General features: G+C 40.4%; 1 protein-coding gene across 1 annotated transcript in view; it reads right to left on the bottom strand.

The window, feature by feature from the left end:
• eng (endoglin) overlaps positions 1–18,319 on the bottom strand; it is a 50,193-nt gene that overhangs the window by 18,646 nt on the left and 13,228 nt on the right. The window contains exons 3-4 of the mRNA XM_061060824.1: positions 13,840–13,982; positions 3,398–3,511 (exon numbers count right to left, since the gene is read on the bottom strand). Coding sequence (XP_060916807.1) covers positions 3,398–3,511; positions 13,840–13,982 — 257 coding nt within the window. The remainder of the gene's footprint in view (positions 1–3,397; positions 3,512–13,839; positions 13,983–18,319) is intronic.

Here is an 18,319-nt window from a genome sequence, read left to right as displayed (position 1 = left end):
GCGGCAGAAGAAGAAAAAAAAGAGGTGGAAGCCAAGTAAGCCCGAGGGAGCCGAGAGTCTTTCCCCATGAATATTTGATTGACGCAAGATCAAAAAATAGAGTGAGGGGAAACGACATAAATGAGAAGAGGGAAAACCAGTCACGACAAAACCAGGCGGACAGGGAGGGGAGGGCCAAGAGAAAAAAAAAGGGGAAATAACAATGGCAATCGTTTTAATGATTACAGTGGAATTTAACTGAGATTAGGCTCTGAGGAATGGGTTTGATATTCTGCAGGCTCACAGGAAAGTTCAGGGAACCCAGAGATGTTTTGAGAGAGAAGTGGATCACCATCTGCACTTCTGATGATGCTTCTTTCCCATGAGTTTGCTTTGGGATTGATGTCGGACTTTCAGAAGCTTGGCTCCATCTTTTTCATCTAATCGTTTACCTAATATTCTTTTATAAAATGCCATCTTTTTCAAAGGAATACTGCTTTATTTTCAACCTGTGCTCTATTTCACCATGTTGGGGTGTGTATGTTTTTGTAGAAGATTCAACAGACAGCAGCTGTGAGCCAGGCTGTGATGGTTGCAATGTTATCCTTTGGGGCAAATGCAGCTGACTGAAGCGTGGTCATTACAAGTGCTTGTTCACAAACAGGCTCAGATTGTTATTCTCAGATTTGAAAGGTAAGATCCTTTATATATAGCTAGAAACAGCTGTTACACCGCTCTATTCAAAGCCATCAGAATCCATTGAAAACCAAAGTGATTTAACTTTGCTGGTTTGCCTCCACCAATTAGTTTGTTTGTAACTTCCTTTTTGTTGATTTGTGTTGGATCTGAGTAAAACCTTTTTAAAACCATTTCAAACCATGATACAAACAAACTCGGCAATCAAGGCAAGGGCAGACCACCAACTGCCATTTTTAGTGCCAATTACCAAATTTTTGTGTTTGGAAATAAAGTTTAGTGTGTTTGAAACAAGCAGCAACCGCCTGTGTTGAATATGAAGCAAATATGGAATTTGCCAAACAACTACAGTTACAAGAGTGTCCACTTGAAGCTGGCTGAAAAATGCCAAGAAATCCACATCGGGTCCCATTTTTGTGGCAAGAAATAAACATTTCAAATTCAGCGACTACCATCGGTGTGCTTCAAAACGCCTCTTTAGAAACCAATTGTGGACATCACTAAGACTACATCCATGTTTTAAACAGTCTTTGGTTTGAAACTGCTTGAACAAAAAGGGTCTTGCTTGTGTAGGAATCCTTTTCCCACCGCTTTAACACGCCCTGAATGACAAGCTGAGCCTATCGATGGCAAAATGAAGCAAGATCATAACATGGCTGGTGGCTGAAGGGATCTTTTGGGGCAGTGCGTCTGTCACACACAAAAGCACATGAATATAGGATCCAGGTTGAAAATACTGGAATCTCTTTTTGATAGATTCTGGTATAGTAAAATGAAATACATTACATTACATTAAAATTCAGTGAAAACCTGCTGTTATGACTTTTAGGCTTATTTGACAAAAAAAATATTGCTGTACTTTGTGATTTGTCATGTTTGTTTTTTAACAACTGTGAGCTCTGGGAGGACAAAACAGGCAGTGATTGTGACACTGAGCCAAGCTGTCAAGCTAGTGACGTACTTTATGCGATGCAGAACAGATGCTGTTTCTCTTACTCTGCAATCTGCAGTTAAACACCATTATCCCCCAGCGGTACTGCTCATCCCACGAAAACATCCTGCAGTCACAGGCGATGTTGTCCAGACGCTCCACAGGACATGATACAGGATGTGGTAGCACACGGCTGTCACCATATCACTAACTGGTGACATTCCTGTAAATATCTCGACACCCTGACTGGTCAGCTTTTTTTGTACTTGTTTGTGATTTAAAAAAAATGTCCAAACGTGAAATCTGTTTTCACAAAACAGTTTTTTTCTTCCTGTTGTTAAATTTAATGTCAGTTATGATCTTGACAAACCATTATTAAGTCTTAGTGATGCATTCGAGTTCAGAGGGAAAGCTCTGACATGTGAGATGCACAACTGCTTTGCACTTAAGAGCTACTTGTCAAACTTTGTAAAGTGGGAAATAAACAACTTGCTCAAACTGTGTCATGCATTCAATGAGAATGAAGTGCTTGTGTAATGTTGTAAAGGTTTCGTTTAGCAGCCGACTATCGAGATCTCAAGTGTTCCCAAAAAGGTCCAGGAATCCACAGTGATGATAGAAGTTTGTAGGAAAGAAATAAAGGAGATAAAATGTTCATTCATTGTGATTCTTCCTCTCCGGGAAGTCTGAAATCTAAATTCACCTGCCAGCGGAACGGATGTGACTCTGGTGGCTGCTGCTTAGGTTAAAAAAACAAAACACTTCAGCCAGTGTACATAAAGTACAACTTGGATAAAGGACAGCATGTATGATGCAGAGTTGACACAATGGTTCAAGAGCAGCGGAGGCTTATAATGCCGACTTTACAGACCAGTAAGCCCCGGAATATGTCAACAATGTAATTGCAGTTGAACCTGGGCCGCCCACGACTACAGCCTCTGTACATTAGGGGCGCATACTAACCACCAGGACGCCCTATTTATAGTCAAGTTTGAGGCAATCTTAGTCATTTAAACACCCTGTTTAGGACTATCTATACAGCTGTTTATATTGGCGTTAAATGTATTCTTGAGTTTTCTGCTCGAATAAACATTTACTTGATTTATTCACCTTTTTAGCTTCATCGCCAATTGAGATTTCAATAGTTAGACCGAACTGTGAAAACTGCAACACTTCACCCTCATCACAGTAGTATTCCTTTATTTAATCAGACACTCAAGCAGCTTCATAAAAGTTGTTTTGCAGCCTCTATGGGTTTAACTCTAAGATATAATTTGAGGACAGCGTGTTAAAGTCAGATTCTCCAATTTCATTGGAACATTAATTCTGTTGCTGAAGCCATCAGCCCCTCTCGTTGCCGGCCGCTTTAAAATTGTCTTTTACAGGTTTTATGGCGTGGATAATAAAAACACAACAACCCAAACCGCCTCGTTCAGAGCGGCCACAGGGGGATATCTATGGAAAAAAACCCAACATTGTTCACTGTCTCTCTTAACAGGCGCAGAGAGCCTGCACAGCTGGGGCCGTTTGACTGGGAGTTAAAACAGCTGGCACTCGACAGAAGTTAAGTACATGTGGAGAAATTTGGAAATTATGCAATAATGAAAAAATAACCACTTACACTGGTTTTTAATTTGTCATGATTAGCTAGAACTAACACAAAGAAAGAGTCACACAAGAAATAACTCCGGGGTGTGTTGCACATAAATTACCATGCATGCATCCACCCTGCACCAAGAAAAAAAAGGGGTTGACTTGGATAGAAAAACAAAAAGAAGAGGCAGTACTCACATAGATGTTGACATCTGCATTGATGTTGTGTAGCCCGTAGGCTGTGTCTTGAGATGTGAGGATAAGATTCATTGGTTTGGCGTTGGTCATCTCCAGAGTGAACATTTTCACATCCTGAAAGGAAGAGAAAAATGTTTCATCCAAGTTATACTTAAAATAATCCTAATTTGTTGTACATTGAAGTGCTATTAAGTGTCAACTATGTGGAAAATCTAAGACTTCTTAGACATGCTAATGGCTAATGGTATTCTTTCAGAGTTTGGAGTTTATGGTTGTGTTTCAGGCAGAAGAAGTTTGGCATCGGTGTAAACCTCCAACAGCAACTCTTGGACTGATTAGGAGGAAATCAACAGGCAGAAATATTCTCTCACATTGTGGAGCCATCCATATGGGATCTACTGTGCTGCCAATAATGAGCTTTTTTTGGTAAGAAAACCATGCTGAGTATGTGCTGTACAACACATACAAAGAACTCAAATCAAAAGAACATTTTTTACAACATGTTTTGGAGTACATCAAACAACGCTTCATCTTGCTGCTATTGGATTATTGTGTTACACAGCAGCACAGTGTGGGGTGTATTTTGTCCATATTCTTGTCAACACTTAACCACATACCAGGCTCCAGATATCTCAAACAAATACGCTGTTAATGAACTGACAGTTCTTTCACACCAAGTTGCACAAACTCTTAAGTTTTCCAATGTCTTTACATTAAAGAAAACAGCGTTTGTCCTTTAAATTTGCTGCGAGAGCTCAGTAATACATTTGTCAAATTATAATAATCTAGTTGTCTTTAGCTATTATATCCTTTCTTTATATTGATCACAGGCCACTTGAAATGATTCAAGTAATTTGCAGGCAGATTTTGGAATATCAGAAAATATCTCAACGTCTTCTTTTCTGAGCAACTGATTGGACAAGAGGCATTTCATGAATGCTGAGATACTGTTGAGTTCAACCGCAGTGATAGCTAGTCGTTATCCTCGACACTCAGTGTGTTTCTAAAGATGGTGCGAGAGAGCACGAGCTCCACATACACACACTCAGATATGCACACACACACACACACAGTGCTGCGCTTCCCTGCTGGCTCTGTCGATCCCCTCTCGCCCCTGTAACACCTCTGTTACTACCTCGTTAAACGGATATTACTATCCCCCAACTTGCAAACCTCTCCATATTGCATGGAGTGTCACTTAATGAACATATCTTAAAAGACATTTTTGATTGAAAAATAGTTTCCGACTGGAGGAACCCCCTTGAGAAAAGACAATTATCCACGTTTAAATCAAATGTAGACACATGCATGCTGTGGCAGACATCTGAGGAGGCCTTGTAGACAGACAGGATGCTGTGTTTGTTGTCTGCCTCCATATTGACACAGATGTAATGAGGTAATACAGCTTGCTTCCATTCTTACCTCTAAACAAGGGCACAGAAAAAAGTTAAATATTTACCTGACGTCAAATAAGCCGCATTTTCTAATTTATGCTGGTTGTCTTCATACCGCGGCTGATCCTGGCGGTGTACTGTATATTCAACCTCATTAGCATAATTTAACACATAATGTAATACCTCATTAACCATATTTCAAGCTGAGGGTAACACAATGGTGATGTGATATGCTAATCACCTCCACAGTCGCTCTATGAATCAGCTGTAATTAGCATGCGCCACATGTGCGCAGGCTAAAGCTTCTACAGCGGAGTTTTATGGACAGAAGAGGTGGTGAGTAAACCTTTTCACTGAAGAATAATACCTCTGGCTTTGGAGAGATTGTTTTTTTTTTTCTATTCCAGGACTAACCTTATTCCAATGAATCTGAATTCATATTACGTTTATTTCTGTAATATTGCCAAAAATAATTGGGTTAAGGAAAGTGGAAGAGTTATGGATTTGAAATTGGTTCAATTTTATGACTGAATGCATAAGAAATATCTTTGAGTGAGGCTTTGAGGAAATTTAACATTCATAAATACACATTTCTGCTTTCATACGTCTGTGATTCCCTTCGACAGCAAATACTTTATTCTGTTAAATTATGTTTATTTGAAGTTGGATTGTTCTGAGAGCTGAAGCCTGCTGGGAAGACAATGAGCATGCTGCTGGAAACAGTGTGAATCCCTAATATTAAATTCATTTACTCGCTACCTGATGCTGCCGGAGTTTGATCCAAGAGAATCCTGATGAGCTCAGACCTGAGCTACGGAAATATTCAGACTAAATTAGGTCTGAGGAGACCATCAACAAATTGCCTTTGAGCCGACACAGATGCCCTGAAAAGAGAGGCTCGCAATGGGTAGAGGGATCTGTCATTACTCACAGAGGCACACAACATATTATCAATGTCTTCTACAGACTTGGCTTCTGCATAATACCTGCTGCAGCTCATAAATGTGTAAAGCCGCCTCTTATTTAAATTGGCCAAAGGGGGCACTGCAGTCCCAGGTGAAAACATGGCAGCATTTGTAACAGGATGAAAAAGTAGTCTGAACTTTTTTGTTGCCTACGTTGGTGAAATGTTTTGACACTTTACTTCCAATCTTCATGGCAAAATAATTTAACCGAGATAGCTGCAAGAGGGCCTGTTCTATATTTTACTAGAGCACCCAAGGGGCTGTCCCTTCTCAGTGTTCCTTCCTCTGATTTCTCCCTTTCTTTAATTAGGGATGGGATTAGGAACATGTCCTAGTCAGGTAAAACAGAAATGTAAATTCAGACTAACTGTCAAGTGTAAAGGTCAGAGAACACTCAGAAACAGTCTAACTTTAGTACAAATTATTTAAATATTGTCTGAGTGTGGCTAACGTTAGCAGTGCTAGCAATGCCAGCCTTTGGTCCTCCTCTGCAGGTTAACATCCACATGCCCCTGCTGAATGTGATTATGTATTGCTCCAGTATATATGCCAGTATTAACCTGTTAACCTGACACACCTTAAACACATTTTTAGCTAAATTTTCTAGCTCAAAAAACTGCCAAATCACGCTGCTACTATGAGATGTCGCTGCGCTTGTTGTAGAGCGAGGAGAGCGGGCCAGTTAAAAGCTCAAATGTTTGAGCACAACATTAGACCAGCATGCAGAGCCGATAAAAATATTAAGAATACTTCTAATCAACTCGTAATTCTGGTGCCGACTAGAGAGGGTGATGACTTTGAACCGTTGACTAAACACACACGTCTCTAGTTTCCATTTAAATCTTAAAACCTGCCTTGAACTTAGTGATGACTAATTTAAGATGCTCTTTTCAAACATTGCTTTTAAGATTATAGACATTGATAACAGTTATATAGCTTTTTTATTTCCATATGTTGATCCCAACTCAGGGTACATCGCCACAAATTCAACATGAGTATCTTCAGAGAGTATTTTAGATTGTGACAGCCCACTGTTGAACAGATGTTTTGCCCTGCCTATTTGAAGACGATGATACAAGGTCTAAGTTTAGACCTGATTTAAAATCACCCTATCATCACATATTCACACGGCGGTTTTGAAGTAGCATCTCATATTTATAGTGAATTTATTTAAGTGAGCAGTGCATCACAGTCACCAACGAAAACGAGTTACACAGGAGTAGACCCGGTCTTAAACTCTCCACTGCCTGAATTCAAATCTGATGCTCTCCAACGTAAGCCACAGAAACGCCCCTCCTGTCAGGTTTAAAATAACTACATCAGCACCCAAGGGTCTTTTTGTCGAGGTAGTCAGAGCTGTACAACCTTAGTACCTGCGTAGGCATCTTTTTTTCAGCTTCTTCTATGCTGAATGATAAATAAAATGGGTTGAAATTGCATCTTTATTGTAGACATTACACCCTGCTGCAAAATGGTTTTAGGCAATCGCGGCTACAGTCATCATTTCCGTCAACAACTTGTCAAAATTAGAACTCAAAATGGTGATTCTGGTGTTTCAGTACGGCATCACCGTTAATGCTCACTGGGTTGAATTGAAAGTGAATTGTTTTTTACTTAAATGGAAAAAAAGAGATCGTCAATTTCTTTCCGTCTTCAAAGACAGAGCTGTTTGTTTGGGGTCAGTTGCTCATCTTAGTCAGGGTTCTTCGTTTACTGCAGCACCATTGTACATTTCTACAGTTCTAGAGGTTCAGAGCGCAAAAGAATGGAGGAACATAAAAGGGACTTAGTTATAACTGCACGACTTTGAATTGTGGTGTAACAATGTCTTCACGGAAACACAACTTTGTTTTCACTCGGATCGTGGCGCACGTACTTGCAGTAAATGAATGAATGGCATTTCCTTTGGAGTTCACACAGATACCTTTCCTTAAATACTCCTCTCTAATGAGCCTCTTTGTCTCCCTGTCTTGTTTCCCTCCCTTCATCCTTTTGGGACTTTCATTCTTTCGTATTGAACTCTGAAACACGACTGACCCTGATCACTCACCTTTTGCTACTTTTGTTCCTGCACTTCCAAGATACAATTGTTTTCCTATTTTTTTTTCTCGGGAGCATTTTTTTGAAGGGCCTTCGCTGATGTTGTTTCCAGTTATTCTTTTGGCGCTCTCCCTTAACTCGCATTGGCTCCGTTGGTCTCGTCTCGGCCGCGTGCCAAGACCCCGACTACCTCGGCCTGTGTGTGACATCAGTGGGCCCTGTTCAAGCAGCTCCTCCCTATGAATTCTCCTGGCCTGTGCTCCCCCCCCCCTTCATGCTCCTCTTTCTAATTCTCCGCACGGTCAAAGTGTGAGAGTCGACTGTCTCTGGCAGGTTGTAAATCAGTATGAAAAACAAAAGGGGATGGGGAAAGAGGGTGATAACAAAATTTAAAGGACAAAGAAAGGATGAGAGGAGAGCAAAAGCTCCCGTCTGACTGCTGGACGGTTTGGCAAGAGATGAAGTCGTTCCCTTTTCCTCAGTGTGTTCACAAGAAAAATCTGCTCTAAACAGACAGTCAAGAGCAGATAACAAGTCTCTGTGAGGAGAATTTATGTGCACTTTCTTCTTTGGTTTGATAAAACATCCACTCATGGTCCCAAATGAGAACAGGATATGCTAACTCTGTCAAACATCCATTGCATCGCTTTGAACCAGGGCCAAATTCCTTCTGCAACCTCCCACAAACCCCACTCCAATTTAGGCTTACAAACTTTTTCAAAGATTTGTGCAATGTAATGTGGTCTTTCCTAATCGCCAACACAACATGATGTGTCTGGTTTTGGACTCTTTAGGCCTAATTTAGTTTAAATCTGTTTTGTCATCAAACAGCTTCTTCTTCTGGTTTCCAGCCCATTAAAAAATGCTGTAACACTACAGTCCATTAGCAAAGACGAATAGGCAAAAGAGTTCCGTTACAACATGCTGATAACCCGGCATTGAGGCAAAGGGAAACGATCTGCTTTCGCAATGTTATCAGCCTTACTTGTAACATTTTATTTCACCGTCATTTGATAGGAAATATTCCCATTGAGAAACAACATATCTTGATGAAAGGTGTTCTGGCCCCTTAAGTTTCACATCAAAGATGAAAAATCAGGCCAGCAGACAAATCCATCAAACTGGACATGCTCATTTTAAGCCTAAATCTTGGGTAATCATAAAATAATCAAGTTTAAAATGAGTCTGAAGACAAATATCTTTATGAGACAAAGATGAGGGAGCATCATTTTAAAGGCACTTTTACCAAACAGAGAGGAATTGAGGAACAATATGATATATTCAGAACGTGACATTAAATGGCATGAATAAGAGAGCAGTTCATGGGGTTTGGCCAGAAAAAAGAAAGATGTGCAAATGATCCATCCCAAGGTTGTATAAGGAATACAGCTATAGGAATATGTAACTACGTATGGAAACTAAGCCGAAACCTCTGGTGTTGAAAAGTGAGGCCAAAGTTGAAATGTAAAAAAACCTGAAGTACCTCGTGTGTGAACTTTATTTTTTATTTTACGAAGAAGTCCCACTGAGATTAAAAAACTCTTTTACAAAGGAGACTTTCCAAGGTAGCAGCCAAGCACATGCACAAACATATTTGAAAAAACACATTATAAAAACAACATGACACCCCTTGAGGCTGGCTGCAAAACATGAGGAATCCAAATCAAGTACCAAATTAAAATGCAGAAATAAGACATGCTTACAGCCTGGTGCATACAATGGTTTTGGTCTTAATAGCTCATTTCTGTATTCGTTCACACAACATGGTTTTTTAGACTTAACCGTTTTGATTATATTAGTGATGCATTTTGTATAAATAAGGGGCGTGGCCAGCGTGACAGGAAGACACATTATAGCTGTTTGCCATGGGGCCAATTGCAAGACTCAATTCTACCTCTTTTCCTATTGCTAGCTTAACTGAAAGTTAAAGGAGATCTATTATGCTGATCCACATTTAGATAAATACATATAATGTTACAATGTTCATACTAAACCCTCAGCAAATAAAAATCAAACACAAGATACACAGTTGTTGGTGTAATCCCTGGACGTGGTTTCCTGCTACTCTGAATGAGAGACATCGTGAGACTTGGCCGGAACCTGACGCCATGTTCTGCCGACGTATAAGGGCAAAGCATGGAGCAAAGTTGTAGGTCATGCCCACCCCCAGCAGCTCTTTCAAGGACACGGCCACCTGAAAGCTCACTCTAATATCCCTGTTACTGCAAACAGAGCTGGCCAATCAGAGGAAACTGGGCATGTTGGGACAGGGGCCTTAAAGAGACAGCGGCTGCAATCAACCATTTCAGACAGAGGCTGAAATTAGGGGTTTTATTGACGACAGTGCAAGATAAGTTAGGAGATTTTTTGAGCTACACATCTCACAACGCTACTCGATAGGTGTCCCAGACTGACATAATTAATGTTGAAAGTGAGTGTAATAGCTCTCCTTGGAGAGTGGAGATAGCGATTCCAATATGGCGACCACCAGTGTTCTGCTTCATAACACCTCTCCAAAAAACAACTGAGACTATGTCCATGTTTTATACAGTCTATGATAGAAACACATCCCTTAAAGACGCAGGTATCTTTGAAGCTCATTAGCTCATGTTTCTTTGTGTATTAGAAAACTAAACTTAGTTAAATTTCAAGTTTTTAACCAGCTTGGCAACTTTCCTAAGAGAAACTCAAGGGATGGATTCAGGTGGCTATTGTTTGGCAGCATCCTGTGATGGCACGCAGCACATCTGCTTCCCTCCTCGTGATCACCACCAAACGAGAAAGAATGCCCAACCGAGTGAAAAATAATAAGAGACAATGAGTAAACAGCAGTTGCTTAACAGCAGCTCTGAGAAAGAGCTTCACAAAGAACTCTTAAGTGAGAACAAACAGAAGAAGCAAACAAACAGCGCACTGATAAAGAAATGACTAATGTGAGCTGACCGACAATGTTGGACAGTGAAAAATGGAGCCCGCCACGGCAATAACAACATTAGATTAAAAGTTTTCTGGAGCTACTTTCTGCTCTCGTTCTCTGAAGCTCAAAGTTTTAGCAATAAAACAAAATGACCTCACACGGAGCACAGCAGCGATTTTTGTTGTGTGTTTGTGAGGGTGCATAAAGGGAATTCTTTAAATAGACAGACAAACATGCAGAGCTTGGTTGCTGTAGCAGCCTTTGTAGTGGAAAAGAAATGTTATGTCTGGCATCTGTTAAGGGTTAGTTATCTATTCAGCTGAAGAAAATTGGACAGAACTGTTTGTGTTGCCAAAACATGTGTAGGAAAAAGTTTTTTGAGTTTAGGGTTAGAAATTGAAAATAACAATATTAACCAAAATTAGGGATCCACCGATATGAGTTTTTAGGGGCAGATACCAATATCGATATAAGGAAGAGAAAAAAACATGACACCGATAAATCGGCAGGTATCTTTCTTAGATCTATGTTCGATCTCTAGAGATAGATAGATAGAGATATACAGATTTATTTTTTTGATCCCTCAAATGCAGTTATCAAACACTTGTGGAAAAGATATACAGTATAACGAAGACAAGATGGTCACTCAACTGAAGGAACTGTGCATGTGCGTGCATCACCGCTCGACATTCTGGATAGTGATAATGCTTGTTCCATCCATATAGCGCACTCAGCTAGTGAAAGAGAACTGCAAGTGTAACACAATGAAACTCAAAATGAAATGCTATTTGACTGGTGAATAAATCTTGTAATATTGCGCATATCTGTGATAAAATTAGCCGATACCGATAGTCACTGAATATTGGCCGATATCTCGGCTGGCAGATTAATCGGTCAGGCTCTGACCAAAAATCAAATATAAAGAGCGCTGATTTATCGTTTAACTTGATGATATGATATTGCTAATTTTGTCCTGTATGAGAGTAACTAATGTTTTGTGACAAACTTCACCTGATGTAGAATTAATAGAAAATCTTTGCTACTAAATGTGTGAAAAACAGGCTGTTTCTGCAGCGTCGGCAGTGGATTCAGACATTAAAAAATAATATTAAGTAGATAGTTAAATAGTCAATCTTGCAGCTGATGGTCTCCTTTGCTTTTATAGCTCGTAAAGAAGCCTCAATATTTATTTCACTTGTTTAATAACCTGTTAAAAACTCCCCACAGGGGCTTTATATGTTAAAAAAAAAAAAAAAAAAAAAATCTTTATTACTTTCTGGTCTTTTTGAATCTATCAATTTTCTCATGCCTGCAAAAAAATCTGTGTTGAGTTCCCTCCTCAGCTCATCACAACCCATTCACCTGGCTGAACAGAGCGAGGTTTTCTTGCTCAACTCTGACCTTTTAGAAGTTTCGCAGAGGAGGGAAGAAGTCTTGAGAGTTCAAAAGTTGTGAGCGAGCTACTCTTACAAAAGTTGTTCTGTATATTACAAGTGCTGCTGCAGTTTTGACCCCCCAGCTCACCTGCCCGCCAAGCTGCTCCAGGTTTGCTATTAGCCTCAGTATATACAGAGAGAAACTCTGCCAGGTCCAGCCATGTTGTTTTAGTGCTTGTAGAGGTGAATACAGCTTATTTTCCCTCAGCGGTGTCACTTCAAAACACGGACACTTGTATTTAACTTTTGTTTGATACTAAGCTAAGTCGTTATGCTACAGAACTAGAAATATTAACCAATAAAGAATAAAGTAGCCCGTAGTAGTTACACAAAGTAACAAAGGGCATGTGCAATCTTGTTTTGATGACAAACATGACTTTATTTTGAAAGGACTTGAATAAGGTTCTAGTAGATTGCAAAGTTACAATCCCTGTTAAAATGTTTTCAATGTGTTGTCTATTGGTATCTCTTTCTCTCTGTTTCTCTCAGATGTGGAGACATTTACACGAGTAGAGAGAGAGACAGAGAGAGAGAGAGAGAGAGACTGTCGATAGCTGATGGTAATCTTATATGGATCATAAAGAAAAATGCTTTAATGGTAGGCAAATATACTGCAGTGTGTCGCCCTGGTATTATCTATGTGGGAAACATGGTGGTTAATCATCCACTGCAATATCTTCACCATGTCTTTATGCCTCTATTCAGCTATAGATACAAGACATGTGAAGACCCTTAACAAAAGACGTCAAAGGCGGAGAACTCAGGATTTCTTTTTTTTTTATGTTACAGATTTGAATCGTCCCTTATGTGCACCGATTTTCAACTGTCTCGCTAAGTGCCTTTACTTCCTGATTTGTCACCTTGTCTTTACAAGAGCTGAGTATCTTCTTAAACTGAAACCAAAAACATCTTTAAGCGTAAAAAAAAATATTCTAAGCTTGTTTACAAAATCTGTCCTAAAGAGTCAGCTTCGCAGAGTTTTAAAGGTGTGACACGGCGCTCCGGATAGCCAAGCGGTTATGTTGCGCCCCATGTACGGAGGCTATAATCCTCATTGCTGCGGCCGTGGGCTTGAGTCCGACCTCGGCTCGACCTGCATGCCATCCTCCTACTCTCTCCTCCAAACATGTCCTGTCTCTCTTCAGCTGTCCTCACCAATAAAGGCAAAAACTGGACCCCACAAAAAGCTGTGACACATTGCATACACCTTTCAGAGCCTCAAACTGCATAAGAAAAAGTCACACTGAATTCAGACAACGAGGGATATATTCTATTATTTGAAAGGCGTAAAATGCATACAAATGAGAGCAGTGCACAGTAATGACAAACTGCTTCCTTGGTACGTCTGGGTTTGATGTATTGTACTTTTATCTGAGAAGAAAAATGCCCATGAAAGACTGTGGTATTGGAATTAAACGACAAGCAAGCTGTGTACCGGCTTGACGGACCGCTACAGTGTTGATGATACAGCATTTTATCTTTCTATTTCCTGTTTCAGGTACTACGGTCGACACAAGTTTCCTTTGCCTGCTGGATATACATACCTTTATACACTTTTTTTTCTACATTACAATATTGCATTTTTTTACAAGTATCTCACATTTTCCTCCCATCATGCAGATTGTCCACATTTTACATAATTAGCCCTAGCCCACTCAGCGTCTCATTAGTATAACCTTGACATGCTTACCGTGGGGGCAAAGTTCAGATTAAGGATGTGGACCTCTGCCTTGTCCTCTGTGATGAAGCTGGTCCAGCAGCCAATTTGCATCTCTCTCACATAGACCCACGGGTTGTCATTAACCTCCTTTGGAACACATGTCTGACTTGAGGCTGAAAAAAAAAAAAAAAAGCAAGAAGAAATGGTTAAGAAGCGTCAACACAAATAGTCTTCCTTTCCCGACGTTAATGTGAAATCTCTGCATTAGCTAGTCTTCTGTGTCAAATTCCAGGTATTGCAGGATTACGGCTCAATCCTCAAACATTCTGATCATTTACACATAAATGAAGACCTTTCTGTACGAAGGCCAGGAGCCGTTATTAAAGAGACGGATAACCCACGCTGTGTTATAGATACCTTGTCTGAAAGGAGCTAAATTTGGCATTAGTCATTCTGAAAGCTTCCCCCTGGTCTCAGAGTATGGGTGTTAAATGCGTGGGTAGGACTACATTGTTTAAAAACAAATCTGTGGGTTCACGTTTATCAGACGTGTCAGGATACGGAGCTGCAGTCATCCATCACGCCTGCTCGCTCTGCTCCCCCTGCTATGAGCCCGCTGTTTAACCTGGGGATCCGTGTCTCTGGAGGCAGAATTAATCAAGCCAAGGCTGTGCGGTCATGGATGAGGTTGGGTATAAATGCTTGGTGTTTGACCAGGGCAGTGTGTGTGTGTGTGTGTGTGTGTGTACTTTCTGTGTGAGATTAGCGTGAATCCGCGCGTGCACCGGCTCACTCGAACCTGTCAGAAGTTGGCAGGGACAAAAACATTCTGCAGCAAACTTCCTCTTTCCCTGAAGAAGACCAGCGGGGAATACAGTTTCAAGGGTCAGATGTCTTTTCCAACTCAATCAAGGATGTCTCTCCTGGCAAATCTCCCACCTCGTGCTGATTAGAGATGAAAGGGGTCTGACTGAGGCATTATGTGACTCTTGTGGTTTAGTAATCTTGCCGCTAACCGCCACGGTGGTCGCAGTCTCTGGTCTGGATTTACTCCATGACAAGCCTTAAAACTTCCCACCATCACTTATGAACTTCCGCCCATTGAAAATACTATAGAGCATGAAAAAAATGTTGTGTCTCTAAATATGTTAATGACTAACACTTGTTGTGCAAATTTACTGTTTTCATTGAAGTTTGCATAATATGGGAGCCACATTAGCTTGAAAATGTACTATGGGGGGGACTGAACTAATGAATTCAAGGTAAAGATACTGGTGCACTAAAAGATTATTTGGGGGCAGGCTTCACTGACCACAGTTCAAATACAAATTAATGACTTGTCCAATACCAAAACCTTATTCAATTGTTTTGGTAAAAAAAAAAATCAAGCTAGCTAACTAGCTTACTTTTGCTTAAAATTAGCAGCACTTAAAGCTCCTGTGAGGTATTTTAAGCAGGTTACGTAACAACATAAAATTAATACTGATGTATATTTATGAGCTTTGAAAGCAAACAAAACCACCTGCCACAGGACTGAGTATTTCTATATTGTTATCATAACCGCCTGAAACTGCTGCTGTGGGGGGGTAGGTGTCACAGGTGACTTCTGAAAGAGCCATTTTTTTTTTTTAAATGTGTCCACAGCAAATATTCTTGATGGGTGATATGTGTGACTGTTATAGGAAAGTGGGATTTGATTTTCCTCAAAAAACACGACCTATACATGTACAGGACAAATCAGTAAAGAGATAAGAGGCGCTGTTTTGTCCACACGGGGCGCCAACATCGACGCAAACTGAAAGTCCAAGTCCAAACGACTGTTGAGTCACGGCAACAGGAGGACAAAGCAACAACTACACAGTATTTTAAACACAATCTGATCAAGTTTTACTCAATATTTTTGGTGTTTCTTGACTCTTAAAGCTGCCTCACCACTCTTTCAACCAAAGTCAGTGAGTTCATTTCTTGGTTTTGTTGTCTCCGAGGCAAGCCCTTCCAGTTTGAAGCCATCCAAATGAGAAATCCTTTCAATTCAGTGCTTGACGTTGTACTTTAAAGGCTAATGCAGCTGCCATATAACCTGGCAGATTATGGATGCAAATGTAAATGTACAGCTTTGGATGGTTGGTAATGGATACGCAAATCTGTATTCAGGTACATCTTTTTGAATGATATATATTTCACCCTATGTGATCAGTCAAAGCTACTCTATGCTGCACCTAAACATAAGATAAGCATATCTGCGGTAAGACGAATATAAGCGAGACATGCCCAAGAATCCCTGTGCATACCTCAATCACCCCTAAAACAGCTGGTGCTCAAGCATAAGCAAGCAAGAGTGATATCACACCAGACACAACTAATTTAGTAAGCAAATGCTGCATGACGTGCCGGTCCACTGACTTTTATGATATATCTGGTCTGTTTACCCAGCAGGCCACAATCCCTCAGAGGGAAAGACGTGCTGTAGAAACGAATCAAACGAGAGAAGAAGAAAGAAAAAAAAAAATAGCACAAGAGCGGGAAGGGTTAATAGGAAATTACAAAGTTTGGAAGGTCAACAGGATGTGCTTTATTTAGAAGCAGGACTAATCAAAGACCTTGGTTGAGGCAATGTCATCGCTAGCGGTGGACAGAGATAGAGATAAAAAAAGGATAGAAAGTGATGAATGCGATGGAAAAAAAAAAAAAAAAAAAAAGGAGGGCGCTAGAACATGTTACACAACCAGCTTTCTGCTGCTTTTGTTGCGCCCACAATGAAGGAGGCCTGGTATTATGGACACCTTATTCAATGCCCGATTCATGTATTTGTTCGTAACTCTCTCCGATCGTAAAAACAGCTGATTTAAAAAGAGCAGATGATTACTATTTTAATTAATATCACAATCTCACCGACATTATGTCACAGACGCAGCCTTTTAAAGAACATTTTGAAAATTATACATCTTTTATTTTTCGACCCCATATAAATGTTTTTTCCGTCTTCTCTGTGGGAGTAATACCACATTTGGCTCGCATTAGAGAAGCTGTGTCATTAGTGTTACAACATCTTTAACACAGTTTTTAGCCTGCTTCAGCTTTGGAGACCCCCCCCCCCCCACCCCCACATGCTCCTTCACCATCTCTCTCTCTCTCTCTCTCTCTCTCCCCCTCACCCCAGAGGTCAAGGCTGGTTTCCTGTTATTCTGGCCCTCTGTGTTAATGTCTGTTGCTCAATATCCACATCCATAAAGTTATTTCTCTCTTGTTCTGCGGTGACAGAGTCAACGGCCCATGACTGTCGCCCGAGAGGTTCTGGTATAAATCACACTGACTGCTTAACACTGTGCGAGTGTGTGTTAGTGTGTGTGTGTGTGTGTGTGTACATGCCTGTGTCACCGTTTTTTTTTTTTTTTTTTTTTACGAGTCACCATAGGATACGAAGAACATTCATTTCGCCCTCTTGACCCCGGAAATGCCAATGGCTTCGCTAAGCGGTCTGCTGGTAAATGAGGTATGGAAGAGCCATTCCACTCTCTGTCCTTTTTTTTTTGTTTTTATCTACTTATATCAGTCCCCTCCACTTCCCATTACATGAGCAGACATGTTTATGGATGCTGTTGATTTCCATTAAGATGGTATGTGCGGCAGCAATGTGAATTGGAAAATACCAACAAATCATTGGGAAGCAAAGAAAATGGATTTGAATTCAGTGCTTATAATCGGAATTAATCATAAACTTTGCTTTAATTCTCAATGCGAACTCAATTAAACATCGTATTAAATCCGGTATTAATGGATTAGTATGCCTCAAAACTATGCTAATTACCATTATAATAACACCATATGGCCAAATTGCCAGTCTTAATTGGCACTTTTATTTCACTAGAAACATCTGAAAAGGTATCATAGCGAAATGATCGACTGCCCATAAATTAAGACGGAGGAGTGTGCAGCCAAAATCGATAACAGCCAATTTGCTGTTAGTGAAGCAGCCTTTGGAGAAAACCCAGTTTTGTAGACTCTGCCAGTATCTGCGAGTGATGAACTACTAACAGTGTGATGCGCTTTGTTCTACCCTGAGAAAGAATCTACCCGTGGTCTGCAGCAACCCTGGAGCTTACTAACGAACTAACGAGGAGAACAAAGGTTCCCATCTGGTCAACTCGCGTGTCTCGGGTTGATCTGCTTGTTTATTCCCTTTCCCTGACCTCTCGGGTACTCCAGGAAAAAGACAAGGGGAGGGTAGTTAGCCAAATCACAGACATCTGTTTGTGTTTGCGTGTGTTCAATTGTGCGCAGTGCCATCAAGACAGTGCCACTGCTGAGACCATTTTAGAGTATCAGAGGATCACACTGACGACCGCTATCTTCAGATAGCATCTGTCTATAAGCTTACAAGAGAGAGATCATCTTAACATGCTCTTCTTTCATTTGGTTGTCGTGTGTTTAAAACTGCTTTTAAATTAGCTTCAACGTTTTTTTCTAGCTATAAAACTTTTAGGATAAAATAGAAAAGAATAGAATAGAT

Source organism: Labrus mixtus, chromosome 17 (assembly GCF_963584025.1).
Source record: "Labrus mixtus chromosome 17, fLabMix1.1, whole genome shotgun sequence".
NCBI classification, from domain to species: Eukaryota; Metazoa; Chordata; class Actinopteri; order Labriformes; family Labridae; genus Labrus; species Labrus mixtus.
This window is presented reverse-complemented; position numbering and strand designations above follow the sequence as displayed.